Source organism: Lepidochelys olivacea (assembly GCF_965140295.1).
Source record: "Lepidochelys olivacea isolate rLepOli2 genome assembly, chromosome: 2".
NCBI lineage: Eukaryota > Metazoa > Chordata > Testudines > Cheloniidae > Lepidochelys > Lepidochelys olivacea.
Genome location: NC_140412.1, coordinates 47,273,859 through 47,293,169, shown reverse-complemented (window position 1 = coordinate 47,293,169; position 19,311 = coordinate 47,273,859). Strand labels below are relative to the sequence as shown.

Below are 19,311 nucleotides of genomic sequence, written 5' to 3'. Positions count from 1 at the left end.
GGAAAGATAATGGAGCAAATAATAAAGCAATCAATTTGCAAACACCAAGAAGATAATAAGGTGAAAAATAACAGTCAGCATGGAATTGTCAAGAACAAATCGTGTCAAACCAAACTGATAGCTTTTTTTGACAGGGTAACAAGCCTTGTGGATGGGGGGAAGCAGTAAATATGGTATATCTTGACTTTAGTAAGGCTTTTGATACTGTCTCGCATAACCTTCTCATAAACAAACTACAGGTTTCAGAGTAGCAGCCGTGTTAGTCTGTATCTGCAAAAAGAACAGGAGTACTTGTGGCACCTTAGAGACGAACAAATTTATTAGAGAATAAGCTTTCATGGGCTACAGCCCACTTCATCGGATGCATAGAATGGAACATAAAGTAAGAAGATCTATCTATCTATCTATATCTATATCTATATACGTACAAATAAGTTGGAAGTAGCCATACAAATTGTGAGAAGCTAATTAGTTAAGATGAGCTATTATCAGCAGGAGAAAAAAACTTTTGTAGTGATAATCAAGATGGCCCATTTAGACAGTTGACAAGAAGGTGTGAGGATACTTAACATGGGGAAATAGATTCAATATGTGTAATGACCCAGTCACTCCCAGTCTGTATTCAAACCCAAGTTAACGGTATCTAGTTTGCATATTAATTCAAGCTCAGCAGTTTCTCGTTGGAGTCTGTTTTTGAAGCTTTTCTGTTGCAAAATTGCCACCCTTAAATCTTTTACTGAGTGGCCAGAGAGGTTGAAGTGTTCTCCTACCGGTTTTTGAATGCTATGATTCCTGATGTCAGATTTGTATCCATTTATTCTTTTGCATAGAGACTGTCCGGTTTGGCCAATGTACATGGCAGAGGATAATTGCTGGCACATGATGGCATATACCACGCTGGTAGATCTGCAGGTGAACGAGCCCCTGATGGCATAGCTAATGTGATTAGGTCCTATGATGGTGTCATTTAAATAAATATGTGGACAGAGTTGGCACTGGGCTTTGTTACAAGGATAGATTCCTGGGTTAGTGTTTTTGTTGTGTGATGTGTGGTTGTTGGAGAGTATTTGCTTCAGGTTGGGGGACTGTCTGTAAGCAAGGACTGGCCTGTCTCCCAAGATCTGGGAGAGTGAGGGATCATTTTTCAGGATAGGTTGTAAATCTTTGATGATGCTCTGGAGAGGTTTTAGTTGGGGGCTGAAGGTGATGGCTAGTGGCGTTCTGTTATTTTCTTTGTTGGGCCTGTCCTGTAGTAGGTGACTTCTGGATACTCTTCTGGCTCTGTCAATCTGTTTTTTCACTTCAGCAGGTGGGTATTGTAGTTTTAAGAATGCTTGATAGAGATCTTGTAGGTGTTTGTCTCTGTCTGAGGGATTGGAGCAAAAGTGGTTGTATCGTAGAGCTTGGCAGTAGACAATGGATCGTGTGGTGTGTCCTGGATGGAAGCTGGAGGCATGTAGGTAAGTATAGTCATCAGTAGGTTTCCTGTATAGGGTGGTGTTTATGTGACCATTGCTTATTAGCACAGTAGTGTCCAGGAAATGGACCGCTTGTGTGGATTGGTCCAGGCTGAGGTTGATGGTGAGATGCAAATTGTTGAAATCATGGTGGAGTTCCTCAAGGGCTTCTTTTCCATGGGGCTCGTTCACCTGCACATCTACCAATGTGATATATGCCATCATGTGCCAGCAATGATCCTCTGCCATGTTTATTGGCCAAACCGGACAGTCTCTATGCAAAAGAATAAATGGACACAAATCTGACATCAGGAATCATAACATTGAAAAACCGGTAGGAGAACACTTCAACCTCTCTGGCCACTCAGTAAAAGATTTAAGGGTGGCAATTTTATTTTAACACAGGCCAAACAATTGTTTGTTTTTTGTTTACTTAATTTCATTCTCAGAAACAATTGTACTTTTTAGCTGAAACTTTCCAGAAATCAGAGTGAGTCAGGCACCCGACATGGAAAATTTTAGCCCAAATGTTTGAAGTTTGACAAAATTATAAGCAACTGAAGATAGGATCTTATAACAGAAAGTGTTTAGGCATCTTCAGTATAGGCAAAGCAACCCTCTCCACCTATATTTGTCAACTTACAAGTCAATAGACATTGACAGTCTTGAGCAGCATAACACGTATATATGTAATTAAATCTTGGTGGGAGCACTTTCAAAAAAGCCAGGAGCTCTGCATTTTCTGATAGCAATCAAAAGCTCTGGTCATTTTATCAGATTATGCTGTGCAAAACTAGTAAATATATTATTGAAGTGGCACTGTGTTGCTGATGGAAGAGAGACAGAATCTGAAATTTCACAGTGTTGTAATTGTTGGAGTCCTACCAATAAGGTAGATTTTGTTTTTTAATCAAAATTAGCCAACCAATAAGGCCCTATCAATCAGTACTGATCATGATGGTGGAGTCTGTTAATCACACAGTTAATCCCATATGTGATAGGCATTAAAAAACTGTCTCTTTCTCATTACACATTTTCAGGTAATGTCAGGCTCCTGCATCATATGCTGTAATAAAAAAAACTCATCCAAGAATGGAGTACATGAAACGGACACAGCGGCTGAAAATGTGCAAGAAAAAATGAAGATGAAACAACAAATTACTTTGCTTAATGGCGTTTCTTTAATAGTAGGGAACATGATTGGTTCTGGGATATTTGTGTCACCCAAAGGTGTTTTGATGTATAGTGCCTCCTATGGACTCTCACTATTCATTTGGGCCCTTGGTGGGATCTTTTCGTTGTTTGGAGCTTTGTGTTATGCTGAACTTGGAACATCCATTATTAAATCAGGAGCTAGCTATGCCTATATACTGGAAGCTTTTGGTGGATTCACAGCCTTTATCAGACTGTGGTCTTCCTTGCTAATTATTGAACCAACAACTCAGGCTGTAATAGCAATTACATTTGCTAATTATATTGTTCAACCAATTTTTCCATCCTGTGAGCCGCCATATGAAGCAGTCAGGTTAATTGCAGCTGGTTGCATCTGTAAGTAAAGTTGTGATTGGTAGAAATTAATTAATTTAATGCATGTACTCATAAAAGCCTTGTCAGATTACCCTCCCCCTTAATTTTCTGTGAAAATAACAATTTTTTACCTACGACAAATTCATAAGAATGTATTCTCTCTCTTCCAGATTGCATTTTTGTGGGATGAGGGAGTGGTAGTGGGAGCTGGAGGGTGGGGAGGGAGGGTTTCCAACATTTTGACTGAGAGACACTATGATTGGTGATAGAAAAGAAAACATTTTTCTATGGATCAAGAGCCTAACCCAAAGCCTGCATTGAAGTCCATGGGAAAATTCCCTTTGGCTTCAATGGGCTTTTAAATGTTCACATATCCTCAGATAAATCAGTAACTGCTTGTGAGTGAAAACTGCTGAAACACTGACATTCCTTCCTTAACCCCTATCAACCAACCAAAGAAATAATAAAATGTTAAAAAAAGAAAAAATCAAAACCAAAAGCTCTACCTCAAGCAGAGTTTTGACCCCCAAAAGGTAGAAGTGCCGGACACTCCATGAAGTCCACTAGGGCCTTTGCTGTTGCTATGGATTTTACGTGGAAGCCTGGAAGGTAAATGTAAGTACATAGGGCTGGAAGGGACCAGCATTGAGTCCTGTCCTCTGCTATCCAGGTGCTCAGATACTACAGTGGTGGATGGCGGTATAAAACCTAATGACCCACATACACAGAACTGTGTATAATCTTTGTGCTGTTCTTGGTATATGCAACAGCATGATTAATTGTCCATGAGGCAAGATATAGCATTCCCTAAAAGACACCTGACACAGCTAGTGTATCCTGAGTAGTGAGTATAACAGAGTAGTATATACTGTGAATTCTGAGAAAATGTCTCCTCTGTAATTAATCCTGTTTATACTTCTAACATTCCCCACTGAGGCAGACAGGAAGTTAACTTCTGAAAAACAGAGACCATGATTTAAACTGCCGTCCTCATCATTCTGCAGTATTCTAAACATCTAATGTATTAAAAAGTAGATCAATTCTAATATATTTTAGTAGCTTAACTGTGATTTAGATCATCTCCCTACTTGCATATACATGGAATCTATTTCTCTCTCCCCAGCTGACCTGGTATTGTTCCATAAACTACTAAACTTCGGAGGGAATGGCGTTTAATTACAGCAGTTTCTTTAAGCATTCATTTTGGAGTCTGTCTGAGTGATTTTTGCTGTGTTCCTCATGTGGATCAGTTGCTTTGTTTTGTAACACCATTAGTTACAATGTGCTGCTATCTCACACTCTGCATGGGTTTTAAATAAAATATAAGATCCTGAAAGTGAAAGGATACATCAACAATCCAAAATCAAATATTTTTCAGTGGTAAAATAATTTCAAGTCGGGGGGTGGGGGGTGGGCGGAGAAGACTCTTTAGTCACTTGAGCTAACTCAAAAAGCTACAATTTTTCACCTAGAGCAGCCTCCTTTTTCCTTTTTGGGCAATTACGTTCATAGGAATCTACAGCTCTGCCTCTCAGTGCTAGAGGGTATTAAAAGAATGAGAAGGCTCTAATTGTTTTCTCTGCTGAAACAAAGGGAGATGGTAAAGGAATAAAATTTATTTTCTAGATCTTTCCCAAAACAGTTGTATTAGAGTAGGTGGCTTTCACAGTATTTAATCTGTCCATATGCAAATATAGGACCCTGGAATTTAAATTATGTCCCAGATACTAAGGCCCTGTTGCAATGCCCATTGAAGCCAATGGGAGTTCATCCATTCACTTCATCCAACATTGGATCAGTTCAAAATGAGGAATTCATTTTTTAAAATAGCAAAACTTTGGGGGTTCAGTTCCTTACTCTGAAAATTTTCATACCCTGATCAAGTAGAGTTTCTGATTCCACTCATTTACAGACATAAAAAGGGAGAACATAATGTGTGAAAGCGTTATATTTGGATCTAAAATACGGGACAGTTGAGAGGGATGTTTGGTTTGGCAGTTGAAATATATAATTTGACGCTTGGCATTGTCATGGTCTTAGCTACAAACTCTGACAAAGCAAATGTTCTCTTCTAGGAATAAGGAATACTGTAAGTTACCAGTGCCTAGATGGTGATTTTAGATTATAGAGAATGGAATCTTATTTTAATGTGCACACCACATTTGTTAATAGAGTGGGCTTTATAGAAATCACTCAGATAGCAGATACATTTCAAATGAGACCCTACTCTGATATTAAAAAGGTGTTTGTCTTAGAACAATTCACTGTAAAATCTAATATTTTTTAGACCAAGAGCCTGTTACCACTGCATTACTCCAGTTGTGTGCTAATGTGTAACACCACTGATTTCATTGATATCACAGTGGTATATAAAAGAGAAATGCCATGGTGTATCAAGCCTCAAAGGGCACAGTAGTCCCACTGAAATCAACGGGACTACTCACAGTAATAAAGGTAAGCATGTGTGTAAGTGTTTGCAGGATTGGAGTCTTATATATTGGATACTATTTTCACCATTGTAAAGAATAATTTTTAAGTTGCAGTATAATTTAAATGGCTGTAATAGCTTTTTCCCCATTTAAAACTAAAGAAAAGTGAGGTGTGGATGAAAGGGTAAAACCCTGGAGCAAAGCCCAAATGAGAGAGATTTTCTGTGAGCAAATTGTGTCAAAAAAGGCCTACTAAAGGCTACAGAGAAAGGAGTCCTTGTCCCTAGCCAGTGCTCAGGGCACTTTACACCTCATAGCCAGCCGCTGTTGAGTTGAGGAAAGAGTCAGTTAGCCCTGCTGCTTTGCTGATTTATGCAGTGTGCCCACATCCCCTACTGGTCTCCATTTTGCAGCACTGAGTTGTACAGTGCGACCACCTCTATTTCTGTGCGTTCTCTTGGGGGTAAGTTATGTTGGCAGAGTCCCCCCTCCACTGCGTGAGCTTCTAGTGCTGCTGACATGTGGCAGCTGATGGACTAGTCTATCACCTCATTAGGTTTTAACTTCCCTGACTAAACGGGCTATTTTCATCAGCACAAGGGTATCAAGGCTCAGTGGAGATCCAGTTTAGCAATAAAAAGAAAAGGAGTACTTGTGGCACCTTAGAGACTAACCAATTTATTTGAGCATGAGCTTTCGTGAGCTACAGCTCACTTCATCGGATGCATGCCGTGGAAACTGCAGCAGGCTTTATTTATACACAGAGAATATGAAAAAATACCTCCTCCCACCCCGCTGTCCTGCTGGTAATAGCTTATCTAAAGTGATCATCAGGTGGGCCATTTCCATTTCCATTTCCGTTTAAACCTGGATTTGTGCTGGAAATGGCCCACCTGATGATCACTTTAGATAAGCTATTACCAGCAGGACAGCGGGGTGGGAGGAGGTATTTTTTCATATTCTCTGTGTATAAGTAAAGCCTGCTGCAGTTTCCACGGCATGCATCCGATGAAGTGAGCTGTAGCTCACGAAAGCTCATGCTCAAATAAATTGGTTAGTCTCTAAGGTGCCACAAGTACTCCTTTTCTTTTTGCGAATACAGACTAACACGGCTGTTACTCTGGAACCTGTCATTTAGCAATAAAGTGACTTTACACTGTGTCAGGGACAGGAACAGACCAGGGAACAAAGTGTGACCCAAGGAGTCACACACTGTTCCTTGTTCTGAGAAGAAAGTAGGTTACTAAGTTTCTAATAGGACTTGCCAGCTAATAGCTTCTAAATGATCTTTGGATATTGCTACAGCAGGTTACTCCTTCCTGAGATCCAGTCTGAAGTTCTAAGGACCAAATGCTTTGCTGACTTGCAACTTCAGACACTCCCCACACAGTCCATGTGGTTGCACAAGTCAGTGTAGAATCTGACCCCAAAGGAGAAGCATTTCCATGTTGTAGTTTCTTTTTTCCTTCCCTCTGTAAATGTAAGGTGAGCATTAGGAAAAGCATCCTAACAGTGCGATCTGTTATATTATGAAAATCTCTCTCAAAGGAAGTGAGGGCAGTCCCATTGTTCATCTAATTTTAAATGTCTCAAGCAAAGAATTGGAGAACATACTGCAGTGGAAAATTCTGCATTGACAAGCACCGACTGGATGAGTTAAATGGATGACCTAATAGGTAACTGCACATCCACCCACCCACCTCACAAATATTGTGTCTCTGATCTCTGCCTCCTTCCTAGATCATTGTCCCAGATGGTAGGTTGGCCATAGTGCTGAGGTCAAGCTGGAGGGTTGGAGGAAAGATGGTCAGGGCTGAATAAGGCAGGACAAGGGGATGTTTCCCAAAAAGGAGTGTGCACATTCGCTCTCCATCTGAAATTCCTAGGCACTGGCGAGTAGAGCTGACAGGAGGACAGTTCCATTTCCTGGCAACATTTGAGATTTCAAATTTTGTTTTTGTTCTGCATTGGAATGAAAACAAAACCTTCTGAATGTTTTCACAAAAACCACTGGAGTACACGTGTAGGCTGGTGGTTAAGGCCCTGTTCTGGGAGACCAAACTCACTGTTTAGAGTAGAGTTTTTCATCCCAGATCACTCCAAACAGGTAGAGTAAAGACTTAAACCCCCTTCTTTCCGCTTCAAGGCTAATACCCTAGCCAACAGGCTACTGAGTCTCTCTCTTTGCTCAGCCTCAACTTGGACCAGGAATGTTTTGGCTTTGACAAAACAGCATATTTTGGGGTGAAAATGTTCCAACCAGCCCTACTGGCTAGCAACAAAGAAATACAAAGTGAGGGCCCAAAAGAAGAAAATTGGACTTGTGATTAAGGATGAGTTAAATGGATGACCTAATAGAGGAGTGGATGTGGAATGTGGATTCAAATCCACTCAGGGAATGTGGATTCAAATCCCAACTCTGCTACAGGCTTTCTTGTATGACCATGGAACAGCAACATAATTTCAGTTCTCCTTGTGCAAAATGTAGTTTCCTTTCTTGCATTCTTTGTCTATTTAGACTGCAAAGTCTTTGAGGCAGGGACTGTCTCAGAGCCTATCACAATGGAGCCTTAATCTCCATTGTGGACTTTAGGCACTACTGTAATCCAAATAAATAATATTAAGAATCCTGCCTGCCTTATATGAGTAGCCCCACTGAAATCAATGAGATTACTCAAATATAATAAACACTGGTTGGTCCTAAAATCAAAACCCAGTGCTTTCCACTGATTTCAAAGCAGAATGTCTTCCTTCCTCTCCTAATTTCTCTTTCTTCCAGCCTATTACCAGAAAATGGCAGCCTCCATGCAGTAAGTTTTACTTCATTTTAAAATATAAAAAATAAAAACTGACAAAAATTAATGATAGAGTCAATTTCTATTGCTTTCAGTAAAAGTCTAGATAATTCTGAAGTATTGACAGAGTTTTTCTGTACTGGTAACTTTCATTTTCTTGAAAGATGTATTTAAGAAAGCACCTATCTCATTTGTATTCCTTTTCTCAATAGGCACCTTAACATTTATTAACTGTGTCAATGTGAAGTGGGGAACCAGAGTACAAGATCTGTTCACATATGCAAAAGTTATGGCCCTTATCATGATCATCTCGGTGGGTCTTTACAGAATTAGTAAAGGTAAGAATATAGTTCATTTTACAGACTTTTTTTAAAAAACTGAACAGTATCTGAGAGTCAAAATACAGAAGTATCAGAATCCACAGCACTTTAATATAAAATGTTATGCACTGGGAAATAGCTGTTAACGTCCTGAAAAAGAGGTGACAGCTATATTGCTTTGTAGGACGCTTTAAGCTCCATCTACACTGCAATAAAAGACCCTCGGCACACCTGGACACTGGTCTGCAGGGCTATAAAATGTCAGTGTAGACATTTGCGCCACCCAAATGTAAACCCAGGGTTCAAACTCAAGTTCAAGGCTAGCCCCCTTCCTTCTACACACAAATCACACTAACCCAGGGCTTGGACCCAGTGTCTCAATAGTTCGCAATAAGGGGCCAAATATTTTCATGAGAACAGGACATGTTTTCAGTGCCCGCAAATCTGAACCCTAGTCTTCATACAACCTTGAAACCACACCTTAGCCTAAACTGCCTTAGTCTACCCTTGTCCATTTTTAGCTGTAGAGGATGAATAGGGGTTACAACATGGTTATACTCTAATAAATTAGGTTTCAGAGTAACAGCCGTGTTAGTCTGTATTCGCAAAAAGAAAAGGAGTACTTGTGGCACCTTAGAGACTAACCAATTTATTTGAGCATGAGCTTTCGTGAGCTACAGCTCACTTCATCGGATGCATACACACACACAAACCCACTCTCTTGCTAGCGAGTGGGTTTGTGTGGGGGGGGGGAGAAAACCTGGATTTGTGCTGGAAATGGCCCAACTTAATTATCATACACATTGTAAGGAGAGTGATCACTTTAGATAAGCTATTACCAGCAGGAGAGTGGGGTGGGGGGAGGTATTTTTTCATGCTTTGTGTGTATAAAAGGATCTTCTACACTTTCCACAGTATGCATCCAATGAAGTGAGCTGTAGCTCACGAAAGTTTATACTCAAATAAATTGGTTAGTCTTTAAGGTGCCACAAGTACTTCTTTTCTTTTAACTAAATGCTGTTTGCAGAATCTTTACTGCTAGTGATGATGTGTGAATCAGAAAGAGGACTGCTCAAATTTCAGATCCCAGGTTCATTTTGCAGACTTGCTGTCACACAGATAAAACTCTACAATGCTAACAAATGTAAAAAAAAATAGTAAAAATTATTTTTGTCAGAAAAGTAAGCAGCCATAAATTTGTCAATATTAGGGCTGTCAAGTGATTAAAAAAATTAATCGTGATTAATTGCACAATTAAAAAACTTAATTGCAATTAATTGTGTGATTAATCCACTGTTAAACAATAATAGAATACCATTTATTTAACTATTTTTGAGTGTTTTCTACATTTTCAAATATATTGATTTCAATTACAACACAGAATACAAAGTGTACAGTTCTCACTTTATATTTATTTTTGATTACAAGTATTTGCCCTGTAAAAAAACCAAACAAATGTATTTTTAAATTCACCTAATACAAGTACTGTAGTTCAATTGATTTATCATGAAAGTTTAACTTACAAATATAGAATTATGTAAAAAAAAACTGCATTCAAAAATAAAACAATGTAAAATTTTAGAGCCTGCAAGTCCACTCAGTCCCATTTCTTGTTCAGCCAAATTGCTCAGACAAACAAGTTTGTTTATATTTGTGGGAGTTAATGCTGCCCTCTTCTTGTTTACAATGACACCTGAAAGTGAGAACAGCCATTCTCATGGCACTGCTGTAGCCAGTGTTGCAAGATATTTACATGCCAGATGTGCTAAAGATTCATATGTCCCTTCATGCTGATGATGGGTTCTGCTCAATAACAATCCAAAGCAGTGCAGACCAACACGTGTTCACTTTCATTATCTGAGTCAGATGCCACCAGCAGAAGGTTGATTTTCTTTTTTGATGGTTTGGGTTCAGTAGTTTCCACATTGGAAAGTTGTTCTTTTAAGATTTCTGAAAGCATGCTCCACACCTCATCCCACTCAGATTTTGGAAGGCACTTCAGGTTCTTAATCCTTGGATTGAGTGCTGTAGCTATCTTTAGAAATCTTACACTGGTACCTTCTTTGCGTTTTGTCAAATCTGCTGTGAAAATGTTCTTAAAACGAACAACATGTGCTGGGTCATCATCCGAGACTGCTATAACATGAAATATATGGCAGAATGCACGTAAAATAGCAGGGGACATACAGTTCTCCCCCAAGGAGTTCAGTCATAAATTTAATTACCTCATTATATTTTAGCATTATTTTTTTAACAAACGTCATCAGCATGGAAGCATGTCCTCTGGAATGGTGGCCAAAGCATGAAGGGGCATATGAATGTTTAGCATATCTGGCTCTTAAATACCTTGCAGTGCCAGCTACAAAAGTGCTATGTGAACGTCTGTTCTCACTTTCAGGTGACACTGTAAATAAGAAGCGGGCAGCATTATCTCCTATAAATGTAAACTTAGCAATTGGCTAAACAAGAAGTAGGACTACGTGGACTTGTAGGCTTTGAAGTTTTACATTGTTTTGTTTTTGAGTGCAGGTATGTAACAAAATTCTACATTTGTAAATTGCACTTTCATGAGAAAGAGACTGCGCTATATTTCTTGTATGAGGTGAATTGAAAAATCCTATTTCTTTTGTTTATCATGTTTGCAGTGCAAATATTTGTAATAAAAATAATATACACTTTGATTTCAATTACAACACAGAATACAATATATATGAAAATGTAGAAAAACATCCAAAATATTTAACAAATTTCAAGTGGTATGCTACTGTTTGACAGTGCAATTCAAACTGTGATTAATTGTGATGAAATTTTTTAATCATAATTAACCTTTTTGAGTTAATTGCATGAGTTAACTGCGATTAATCGACAGCCCTAGTCAATATGTACAAGGAACAATCTTGTGGGATATATAGGGACCATTTTATGTGGTCACTTTTTTGACCATAATGTAGTTAGGACTGAGGAGTTTCAGTTTAATAGAAGAGAAAATGCTATTGGAGAGAAGCCTATAGTAAAGACAGGGTTTAGGATGGTATTTTATTGTCTGTATTCTGGGAGAACCAGGGTCCAACCAGGATTATAAACTCCATTGTGCTCGCCACTGCATTACCACATAATAAAAGACAGTCTCACTCTTGAAGAGCTAGTACTCTAAAAGACAAGGCAGACTAATAAAAATAGATAGGCAATAAATAAGTAATTCATTGTTCCTGTTCATAAATAAGCTACACTGGCATAAACACCTTTATACTGATATTACTGTGCCCATCCTCAGGGAGCTATACTATTTATACCAGTATAGGAAAAATAGTATAGCTTTTGTGTGTAAACAGGCCTTAGTAGGTCAGATCATGTGAGTTGTCTGTGACCTGTCAGCTCTGATCAGAAGCAAACTGCTGAACATAGCGATAAGGACAAGGAGTGAGAATGGGGGAGTAGAACATTGCTGATTGTCATTCTCTATTATATTTTCTAATCTGGCTAGGAAAACAGAGATGGAGGGGTGGCAAATGTTTATATTGTGAATGAAGACTGCTAAGAGCTTTCAGTGGGAGTCAAGTCATCTGATAAGCCCTAGTCTATGCTATGAACTTATGTCTGTATAACTATGGTCGCTCAAGGGTATGGAAAATCCACACACCTGAGCGATGCATTATACCGGCCAAACTCCCAGTGTAGACAGCGCTATGTCGATGGAAGGGCGTATCCTGTCGATATAGCTACTGCCTCTCAGGAAGGTGGAGTACCTACACCAACAGGAGATACTCCCATAGGAGTAGGTAGCATCTTCACTAATCACTGCAACTGCTGCAGTGCTGTAAGTGTAGACAAGCCCTAAACTAGTAGGGGATAAGCGCAACCTAATCTGTATTATATTTAAATAGATTCAGGGTATTAAAATGGGGAAGCAATAGGAAGCTGGGGAGAAGGATGAAGGAAACTCAGAGGAATTTTTGATCGGGTTAGGGTGACCAGATGTCCTGATTTTATAGGGACCGTCCCAATTTTTGCGTCTTTTTCTTATGTAGGCTCCTATTACCCTCCACTCCCTGTCCTGATTTTTCTCATTTGCTGTCTGGTCACCCTAGATCGGGTCAACACTCTTTCACTCAGCAGTTATTTTACTGAGAACAGTTATGTTTTTCCCTAGCTTCAGTATTCCTGATATAGTCAAATGTGTTTATTTTTTGGACATTATGAATGCTTGTGATTTTGAAACCATGCTGTTTTTAGAAGGTAAGTTTCTCAGCCCTGTCACTCTGTTTTGATACCACTAAAGTCAGAGGTGTCTCTCTTTGTCAGCACAGACCCCCATCTGCAGTCCCTCTCCATGGAGTGTAGATGGATCCTATGATTTAACTTCACCTATCCCAATTCTAACAGTAACTGGGTATGAGATTTTGTTACAAAGGTGAAACACTAGTAGCTGCAAACTTTACGCTGTCAGTCTCCATAGCTTACTGCTTGTGTGTAACCCATGAATTCCCCATATTTAACTACCTTCTTCATGTCCAGGGTGACTTTATAAAGAAGTCCTCCCTTTGTTCATAACTGAGTAAAGTGTCTGAATGCTCATCTCACTCATAATACATAATTCCATTTCTATTTATAAGTGATTTTTCAATTTCCTTCTGCATATCTGGTCATTTTAAAAGTCTTTCCTCCACTTCCACTTTCCTTGCATATTTGAGGTAAACATTTTTATTCAAATCAGTTTCTTTAGCATGCTAATGAAAACCTGGATCCCAGGAGTTCTTCCCCTGCTGGATACTTAAAGAAATCTACACAGATACCTGTAGATAATTAGAATTACATCATATCAGATTTCACATTAATAAATGCATTACAGAAATTAACTTATAAAAATGACAATATTATGCTTTTATATAGCAATTTTATCCCTAGAATTCAAAGTGCTTTAAAAAAGAAAGTAACTATAATTAACCCCATTTTATAAATGGGGAAACTGCCATGACGTGAGTTGCACAGCAAGTCAGAGAAGGAGCCAGGAATAGAACTCTAGCCTCCTGATTCCCATCCAATCCACTGGTCACACTCTCCTGGGCTTTTAACAGAGGGTGTGGATGGTCCCACTGAAGTCAATGGCAGTACCTTATTAATCAAGTCAGAACTAGTCCCATAATAGTCAGACAACAAATATGGAAAAACATTACTTACATGTGTAGTTCCATATCACAATTTGTGAATGTACTGATGTCTCTAACTGACTAAGCTTTTTTATATCTCCAATGCTATGAAAATATCTATATATTTTAAAAAGGTTTTATTATGGTCTGAGAACAGTAGCTTTTGTTTTATTTTGTTTAGCTGAAGTGTATATACTTAAATTAGATAAGACCGAAAAACATTTAAACATAACTTATAACTGCGTTATAATATTTACATAGGAGAAACAGAAAATCTTAAAACTCCATTTGAAGGTTCAACAACTGATATAGGATGTATAGCACTTGCTCTGTATTCAGCCCTCTTTTCCTACTCTGGATGGGATACCCTGAATTATGTCACTGAGGAGATGAGGAATCCTGAAAGGTTTGTGCATACTCTCAAATCCTCCAAAGTGTTACAAAGATTATGAAAACATGACCATGTGACAAGATAGATTGTTCAATGACCCACTGGATGAGTTCAGTTTGTTGTGGGGGTCGGGGTTGTCCTAATTTTGAAATTAATCAAACTACTATCCATAAAAAAATTCTAGCTTTTGAAAAGACCTACTAAGCACCTTACCCCTATGTGATTTCCCTTTTTCTCTTCAGATTATTATATCAAAAAGTCAATAGCTCCATATGTGACATTATTTTCTTTACTTTTTAGGATGGGATTTTCAAAGGCACCTAAGGAATTAGGGCATCCAACTTCCACTGAAAATGAATAGGATCTGGGTGCCTAACTTCCACAGGCCCTTTCAAATTCCCACTTTTTTTTTTTTTTTTTTTGTGGTCAGCCAGTGCTGTATTTTACCTTCGAGGAAATGAGCCAAAATCAAGGGTAATAATAAACTGGGGCAAAAGTGAGAGACAAGGGAGTTATACTAGTGTTCTGGAAACATGTTCATTTCCAAGGCCTGGTCTACACCTAACAGTTAAAAGGTTCAAATTCTTAGGGGTAATATTCGATACTAAATTACTTTGGAAAGTGTAGATGTAGCCTCAATCAGCATGGAGAGGCACATACATTGACAGGAGCCAAATTTAAGTGAAGGCACTTCCGGAGCTAGGTTGACAGCTTATATCGACCTAACCCTGTAATGTAGAGCAGGCCTGAATAAGTTCCCACACCTGCAGAAAAGTTCTGTGTAAGCACGAAAGCTTGTCCCCTTCACCAACAGAAGCTGGGCCAATAAAAGATATTACCCCACGCACTTGTATTTGGGAGGAGCATTTCTCATTTCAATATGATGCAATACCATTTTCTCTCTCTCTTTGTAGGAATCTACCCCTCTCAATTGCAATTTCAATGCCTATTGTGACCATTATTTACTTGCTGACTAACATAGCATACTATGTAGTGTTGGACATGCCAGCTCTCCTAACAAGCAACGCAGTGGCAGTGGTAAGTTGTGTGAAGTTTATTAAGGCAAATGTTTACAATATATATAATTCTGTGGAAGATTCTCATGTAGTCCCTTTACAGCAGATTTCTTACCCTACCAATTAAAGTATTTCCTCTGTATGTGTGTTTAATAGCAATAACTACTTGTTCCTGTGTAATACCACCAGTACACTGTGATGACTCAGGCATAATGCATATCTCTGTGAACTGATGCTTATTAAACCATTTAATAATCTCTGCAAATACTGATCCTAACAATGACCTAGATGTAGCGTTTTTTTTAAATAAACCCAGAGAATAAGGAGTAGAAAGTTTGGATTGCTTTAGGGTCCAATTTTGCTGTAGTTCTACTTCATGGTGTTCAGTATTGTCACTGCACACTCTATACTGACAAAAATAGGTTTGAGACAAATTTTTGCTGAACCCTGCTCAAACTTTTATTAGCATTTCACCCCCCCAAAATACAAACAAATATAGTCAGCATATTATACAATATGGAAAGTCTATAGTTATTAACACACAATTCAACCATAGATTTATATATCCTAATCTGCATGACAACCACTATTTCAAACCCAATTTACAGAAATTAACAAAAATCCAGTTTTGATTTAATGCAAATGTAGGACTTATCTTAGCATTGATCAGCCTTTCAAAATTCCAATCACCCGCTCAGCAGGAGTAATTTTCATTATCATCATGGTAAAGAATGGGCTAAGAGACTCTGTGCTTGGACTGATAAATTTTCCTGACAGTTTTGCAGACTGTCATTGTATATTTAATGTAATTAGCCTCATGCTCTTTCTTTCTATTGCAGACATTTGGTAATGAAACCCTTAGTTATGCTAAGTGGATAATTCCTATTGCAGTGGCCATGTCTTGTTATGGTGGCTTAAACTCATCAACTATTGCAGCTTCCAGGTATGAAACATCAAATATGTCAAAAGCAGCCGGTACTCCAAGGGCAATCAATAGCACTTCGTAGTAAGTGGCATCATTTAATAATACATTGCAGTGGGACTTGCTGAAGTTAAGAATCTGTGACTATCTCCCTTTCAGGTGTTTAGTATTGTAGGATAAATAATACATTCTATAATGTTAAGAATGCAGTCTAAAGGTAGCAGTAGAATGTTAACAGGAGTGACTGTTGAGTTTCTTTGGTCTAACTTGACTGGCAGACTTGCTACAAGAAGATGTGGCTGGTCTAGGAAGTGAGGGTCTAAGACGCCCATGCATGGTTGACACGGATTGCATTCCTGGTGCACAAAGAATGTTCCCTATTAGTGCCACCTGGGGAATGAACCATCCCAAAAGAAATGAGGAATGATAGGGAGAAGGCCTTGTAAAATTGTAGATCTGTGTATACTGCCCCTCCTAGTTAGTGACACAGCAGATTCACTACCCCTTCCTGGTGGGGTGCTTTGGGAGGCATTGTATGAGGTACACTTGTGTCTTGGCACAATGTTTCCAGAACAGCTCAGCACGGCCTCCTTTGCCAAGCAGTAATTAGCTGCCATAGTGTGGCCCTATGATTGTAGGCCACTCAGGGCTTGCGCCTCGCTTCTTTTATTTGTAGGTAAAACCCAATGCAAAACTCTGTGCCTCAGAAAGCTTGTAGGGTAAAATCTGAGTAAATAAAACAAAGGGTATGTCTACACTACGAAATTAGGTCGAATTTATAGAAGTTGGTTTTTTTAGAAATTGGTTTTATATATTCAAATGTGTGTCCCCCCACAGAAAATGCTCTAAGTGCATTAACTTGGCGGAGTGCTTCCACAGTACCAAGGCTAGAGTCGACTTCCGGGGTGTTGCACTGTGGGTAGCTATCCCACAGTTCCCGCAGTCTCCACCGCCCACTGGAATTCTGGGTTGAGATCCCAATGCCTGATGGGGCTAAAACATTGTCGCAGGTGGTTCTGGGTACATATCGTCAGGCCCCCGTTCCCTCCCCCCGTCCATGAAAGCAAGGGCAGACAATCGTTCCGCGCCTTTTTTCCTGAGTTACCTGTGCAGACGCCATACCACGGCAAGCATGGAGCCCGCTCAGGTAACCATCACTGTATATCTCCTGGGTGCTGGCAGACGTGGTACTGCATTGCTACACAGCAGCAGCAACCCATTGCCTTGTGGCAGCAGATGGTACAGTACGACTGGTAGCCATCATCATCATGTCCAAGGTGCTCCTGGCCGCAGGGACTAAATTTGGAGTGACTTGACCAGGTCATTCTCTTTAGTCCTGCAGTCAGTCCTATTGAACCATCTTATGGTGAGCAGGCAGGCGATACGGATTTCTAGCAGTCCTACTGTACCATCTTCTGCCAGGCAGGCAAGAGATAAGGATGGCTAGCAGTCCTACTGCACCGTCTTCTGCCAAGCAGCCATGAGATGTGGATGGCTTGCAGTCCTTCTGCACCGTCTGCTGCCAGCCAAAGATGTAAAAGATTGATGGAGTGGATCAAAACAAGAAATAGACCAGATTTGTTTTGTACTCATTTTCTTCCCCCTCTCCCCCGTCTAGGGGACTCATTCCTCTAGGTCACACTGCAGTCACTCACAGAGAAGGTGCAGTGAGGTAAATCTAGCCACGTATCAATCAGAGGCCAGACCAACCTGCTTGTTCCAATAAGAACAATTACTTAGGTGCACCATTTCTTATTTGAACCCTCCGTGAAGTCCTGCCTGAAATACTCCTTGATGTAAAGCCACCCCCTTTGTTGATTTTAATTCCCTGTAAGCCAACCCTGTAAGCCATGTCGTCAGTCGCCCCTCGCTCCGTCAGAGCAACGGCAGACAATCGTTCCGCCCCTTTTTTCTGTGCGGAGCCATACCAAGGCAAGCATGGAGGCCGCTCAGCTCACTTTGGCAATTAGGAGCACATTAAACACCACACGCATTATCCAGCAGTATATGCAGCACCAGAACCTGGCAGAGCGATACCGGGCGAGGAGGCGACGTCAGTGAGGTCACGTGAGTGATCAGGACATGGACACAGATTTCTCTGAAAGCATGGGCCCTGCCAATGCATGCATCATGGTGCTAATAGGGCAGGTTCATGCCATGGAACGCCGATTCTGGGCTCGGGAAACAAGCACAGACTGGTGGGACCGCATAGTGTTGCAGGTCTGGGACGATTCCCAGTGGCTGCGAAACTTTCGCATGCGTAAGGGCACTTTCATGGAACTTTGTGACTTGATTTCCCCTGCCCTGAAGCACATGAATACCAAGATGAGAGCAGCCCTCATAGTTGAGAAGCGAGTGGTGATAGCCCTGGGGAAGCTTGTAACACCAGACAGCTACCGGTCAGTTGAGAATCAATTTGGAGTGGGCAAATCTACTGTGGGGGCTGCTGTGATGCAAGTAGCCCACGCAATCAAAGATCTGCTGATATCAAGGATAGTGACCCTGGGAAATGTGCAGGTCATAGTGGATGGCTTTGCTGCAATGGGATTCTCTAACTGTGGTGGGGCCATAGACGGAACCCATATCCCTATCTTGGCACCGGAGCACCAAGCCGGCGAGTACATAAACCGCAAGGGGTACTTTTCAATAGTGCTGCAAGCTCTGGTGGATCACAAGGGACGTTTCACCAACATCAACGTGGGATGGCCGGGAAAGGTACATGACGCTCGCATCTTCAGGAACTCTGGTCTGTTTCAAAAGCTGCAGGAAGGGACTTTATTCCGAGACCAGAAAATAACTGTTGGGGATGTTGAAATGCCTATAGTTATCCTTGGGGACCCAGCCTACCCCTTAATGCCATGGCTCATGAAGCCGTACACAGGCACCCTGGACAGTAGTCAGGAGCTGTTCAACTACAGGCTGAGCAAGTGCAGAATGGTGGTAGAATGTGCATTTGGACATTTAAAGGCACGCTGGCGCAGTTTACTGACTCGCTTAGAACTCAGCGAAACCAATATTCCCACTGTTATTACTGTTTGCTGTGCACTCCACAATATCTGTGAGAGTAAGGGGGAGATGTTTATGGCGGGGTGGGAGGTTGAGGCAAATCGTCTGGCTGCTGGTTACGCGCAGCCAGACACCAGGGCGGTTAGAAGAGCACAGGAGGGCGTGGTACGCATCAGAGAAGCTTTGAAAACCAGTTTCATGACTGCCCAGGCTACGGTGTGAAAGTTCTGTTTGTTTCTCCTTGATGAAACCCCCCCGCCCCTTGGTTCACTCTACTTTCCTGTAAGCTAACCACCCTCCC

General features: G+C 40.4%; 1 protein-coding gene across 1 annotated transcript in view; it reads left to right on the top strand.

Moving 5' to 3' along the window:
- The window catches only part of LOC311515872 (Y+L amino acid transporter 2-like), a 40,338-nt gene that overhangs the window by 3,201 nt on the left and 17,826 nt on the right, over positions 1–19,311 (top strand). The window contains exons 2-6 of the mRNA XM_084619320.1: positions 2,498–3,005; positions 8,421–8,546; positions 13,937–14,081; positions 14,981–15,104; positions 15,922–16,025. Of these exons, the coding sequence (XP_084475446.1) occupies positions 2,501–3,005; positions 8,421–8,546; positions 13,937–14,081; positions 14,981–15,104; positions 15,922–16,025 (1,004 nt within the window). The 5' untranslated portion in view covers positions 2,498–2,500. The remainder of the gene's footprint in view (positions 1–2,497; positions 3,006–8,420; positions 8,547–13,936; positions 14,082–14,980; positions 15,105–15,921; positions 16,026–19,311) is intronic.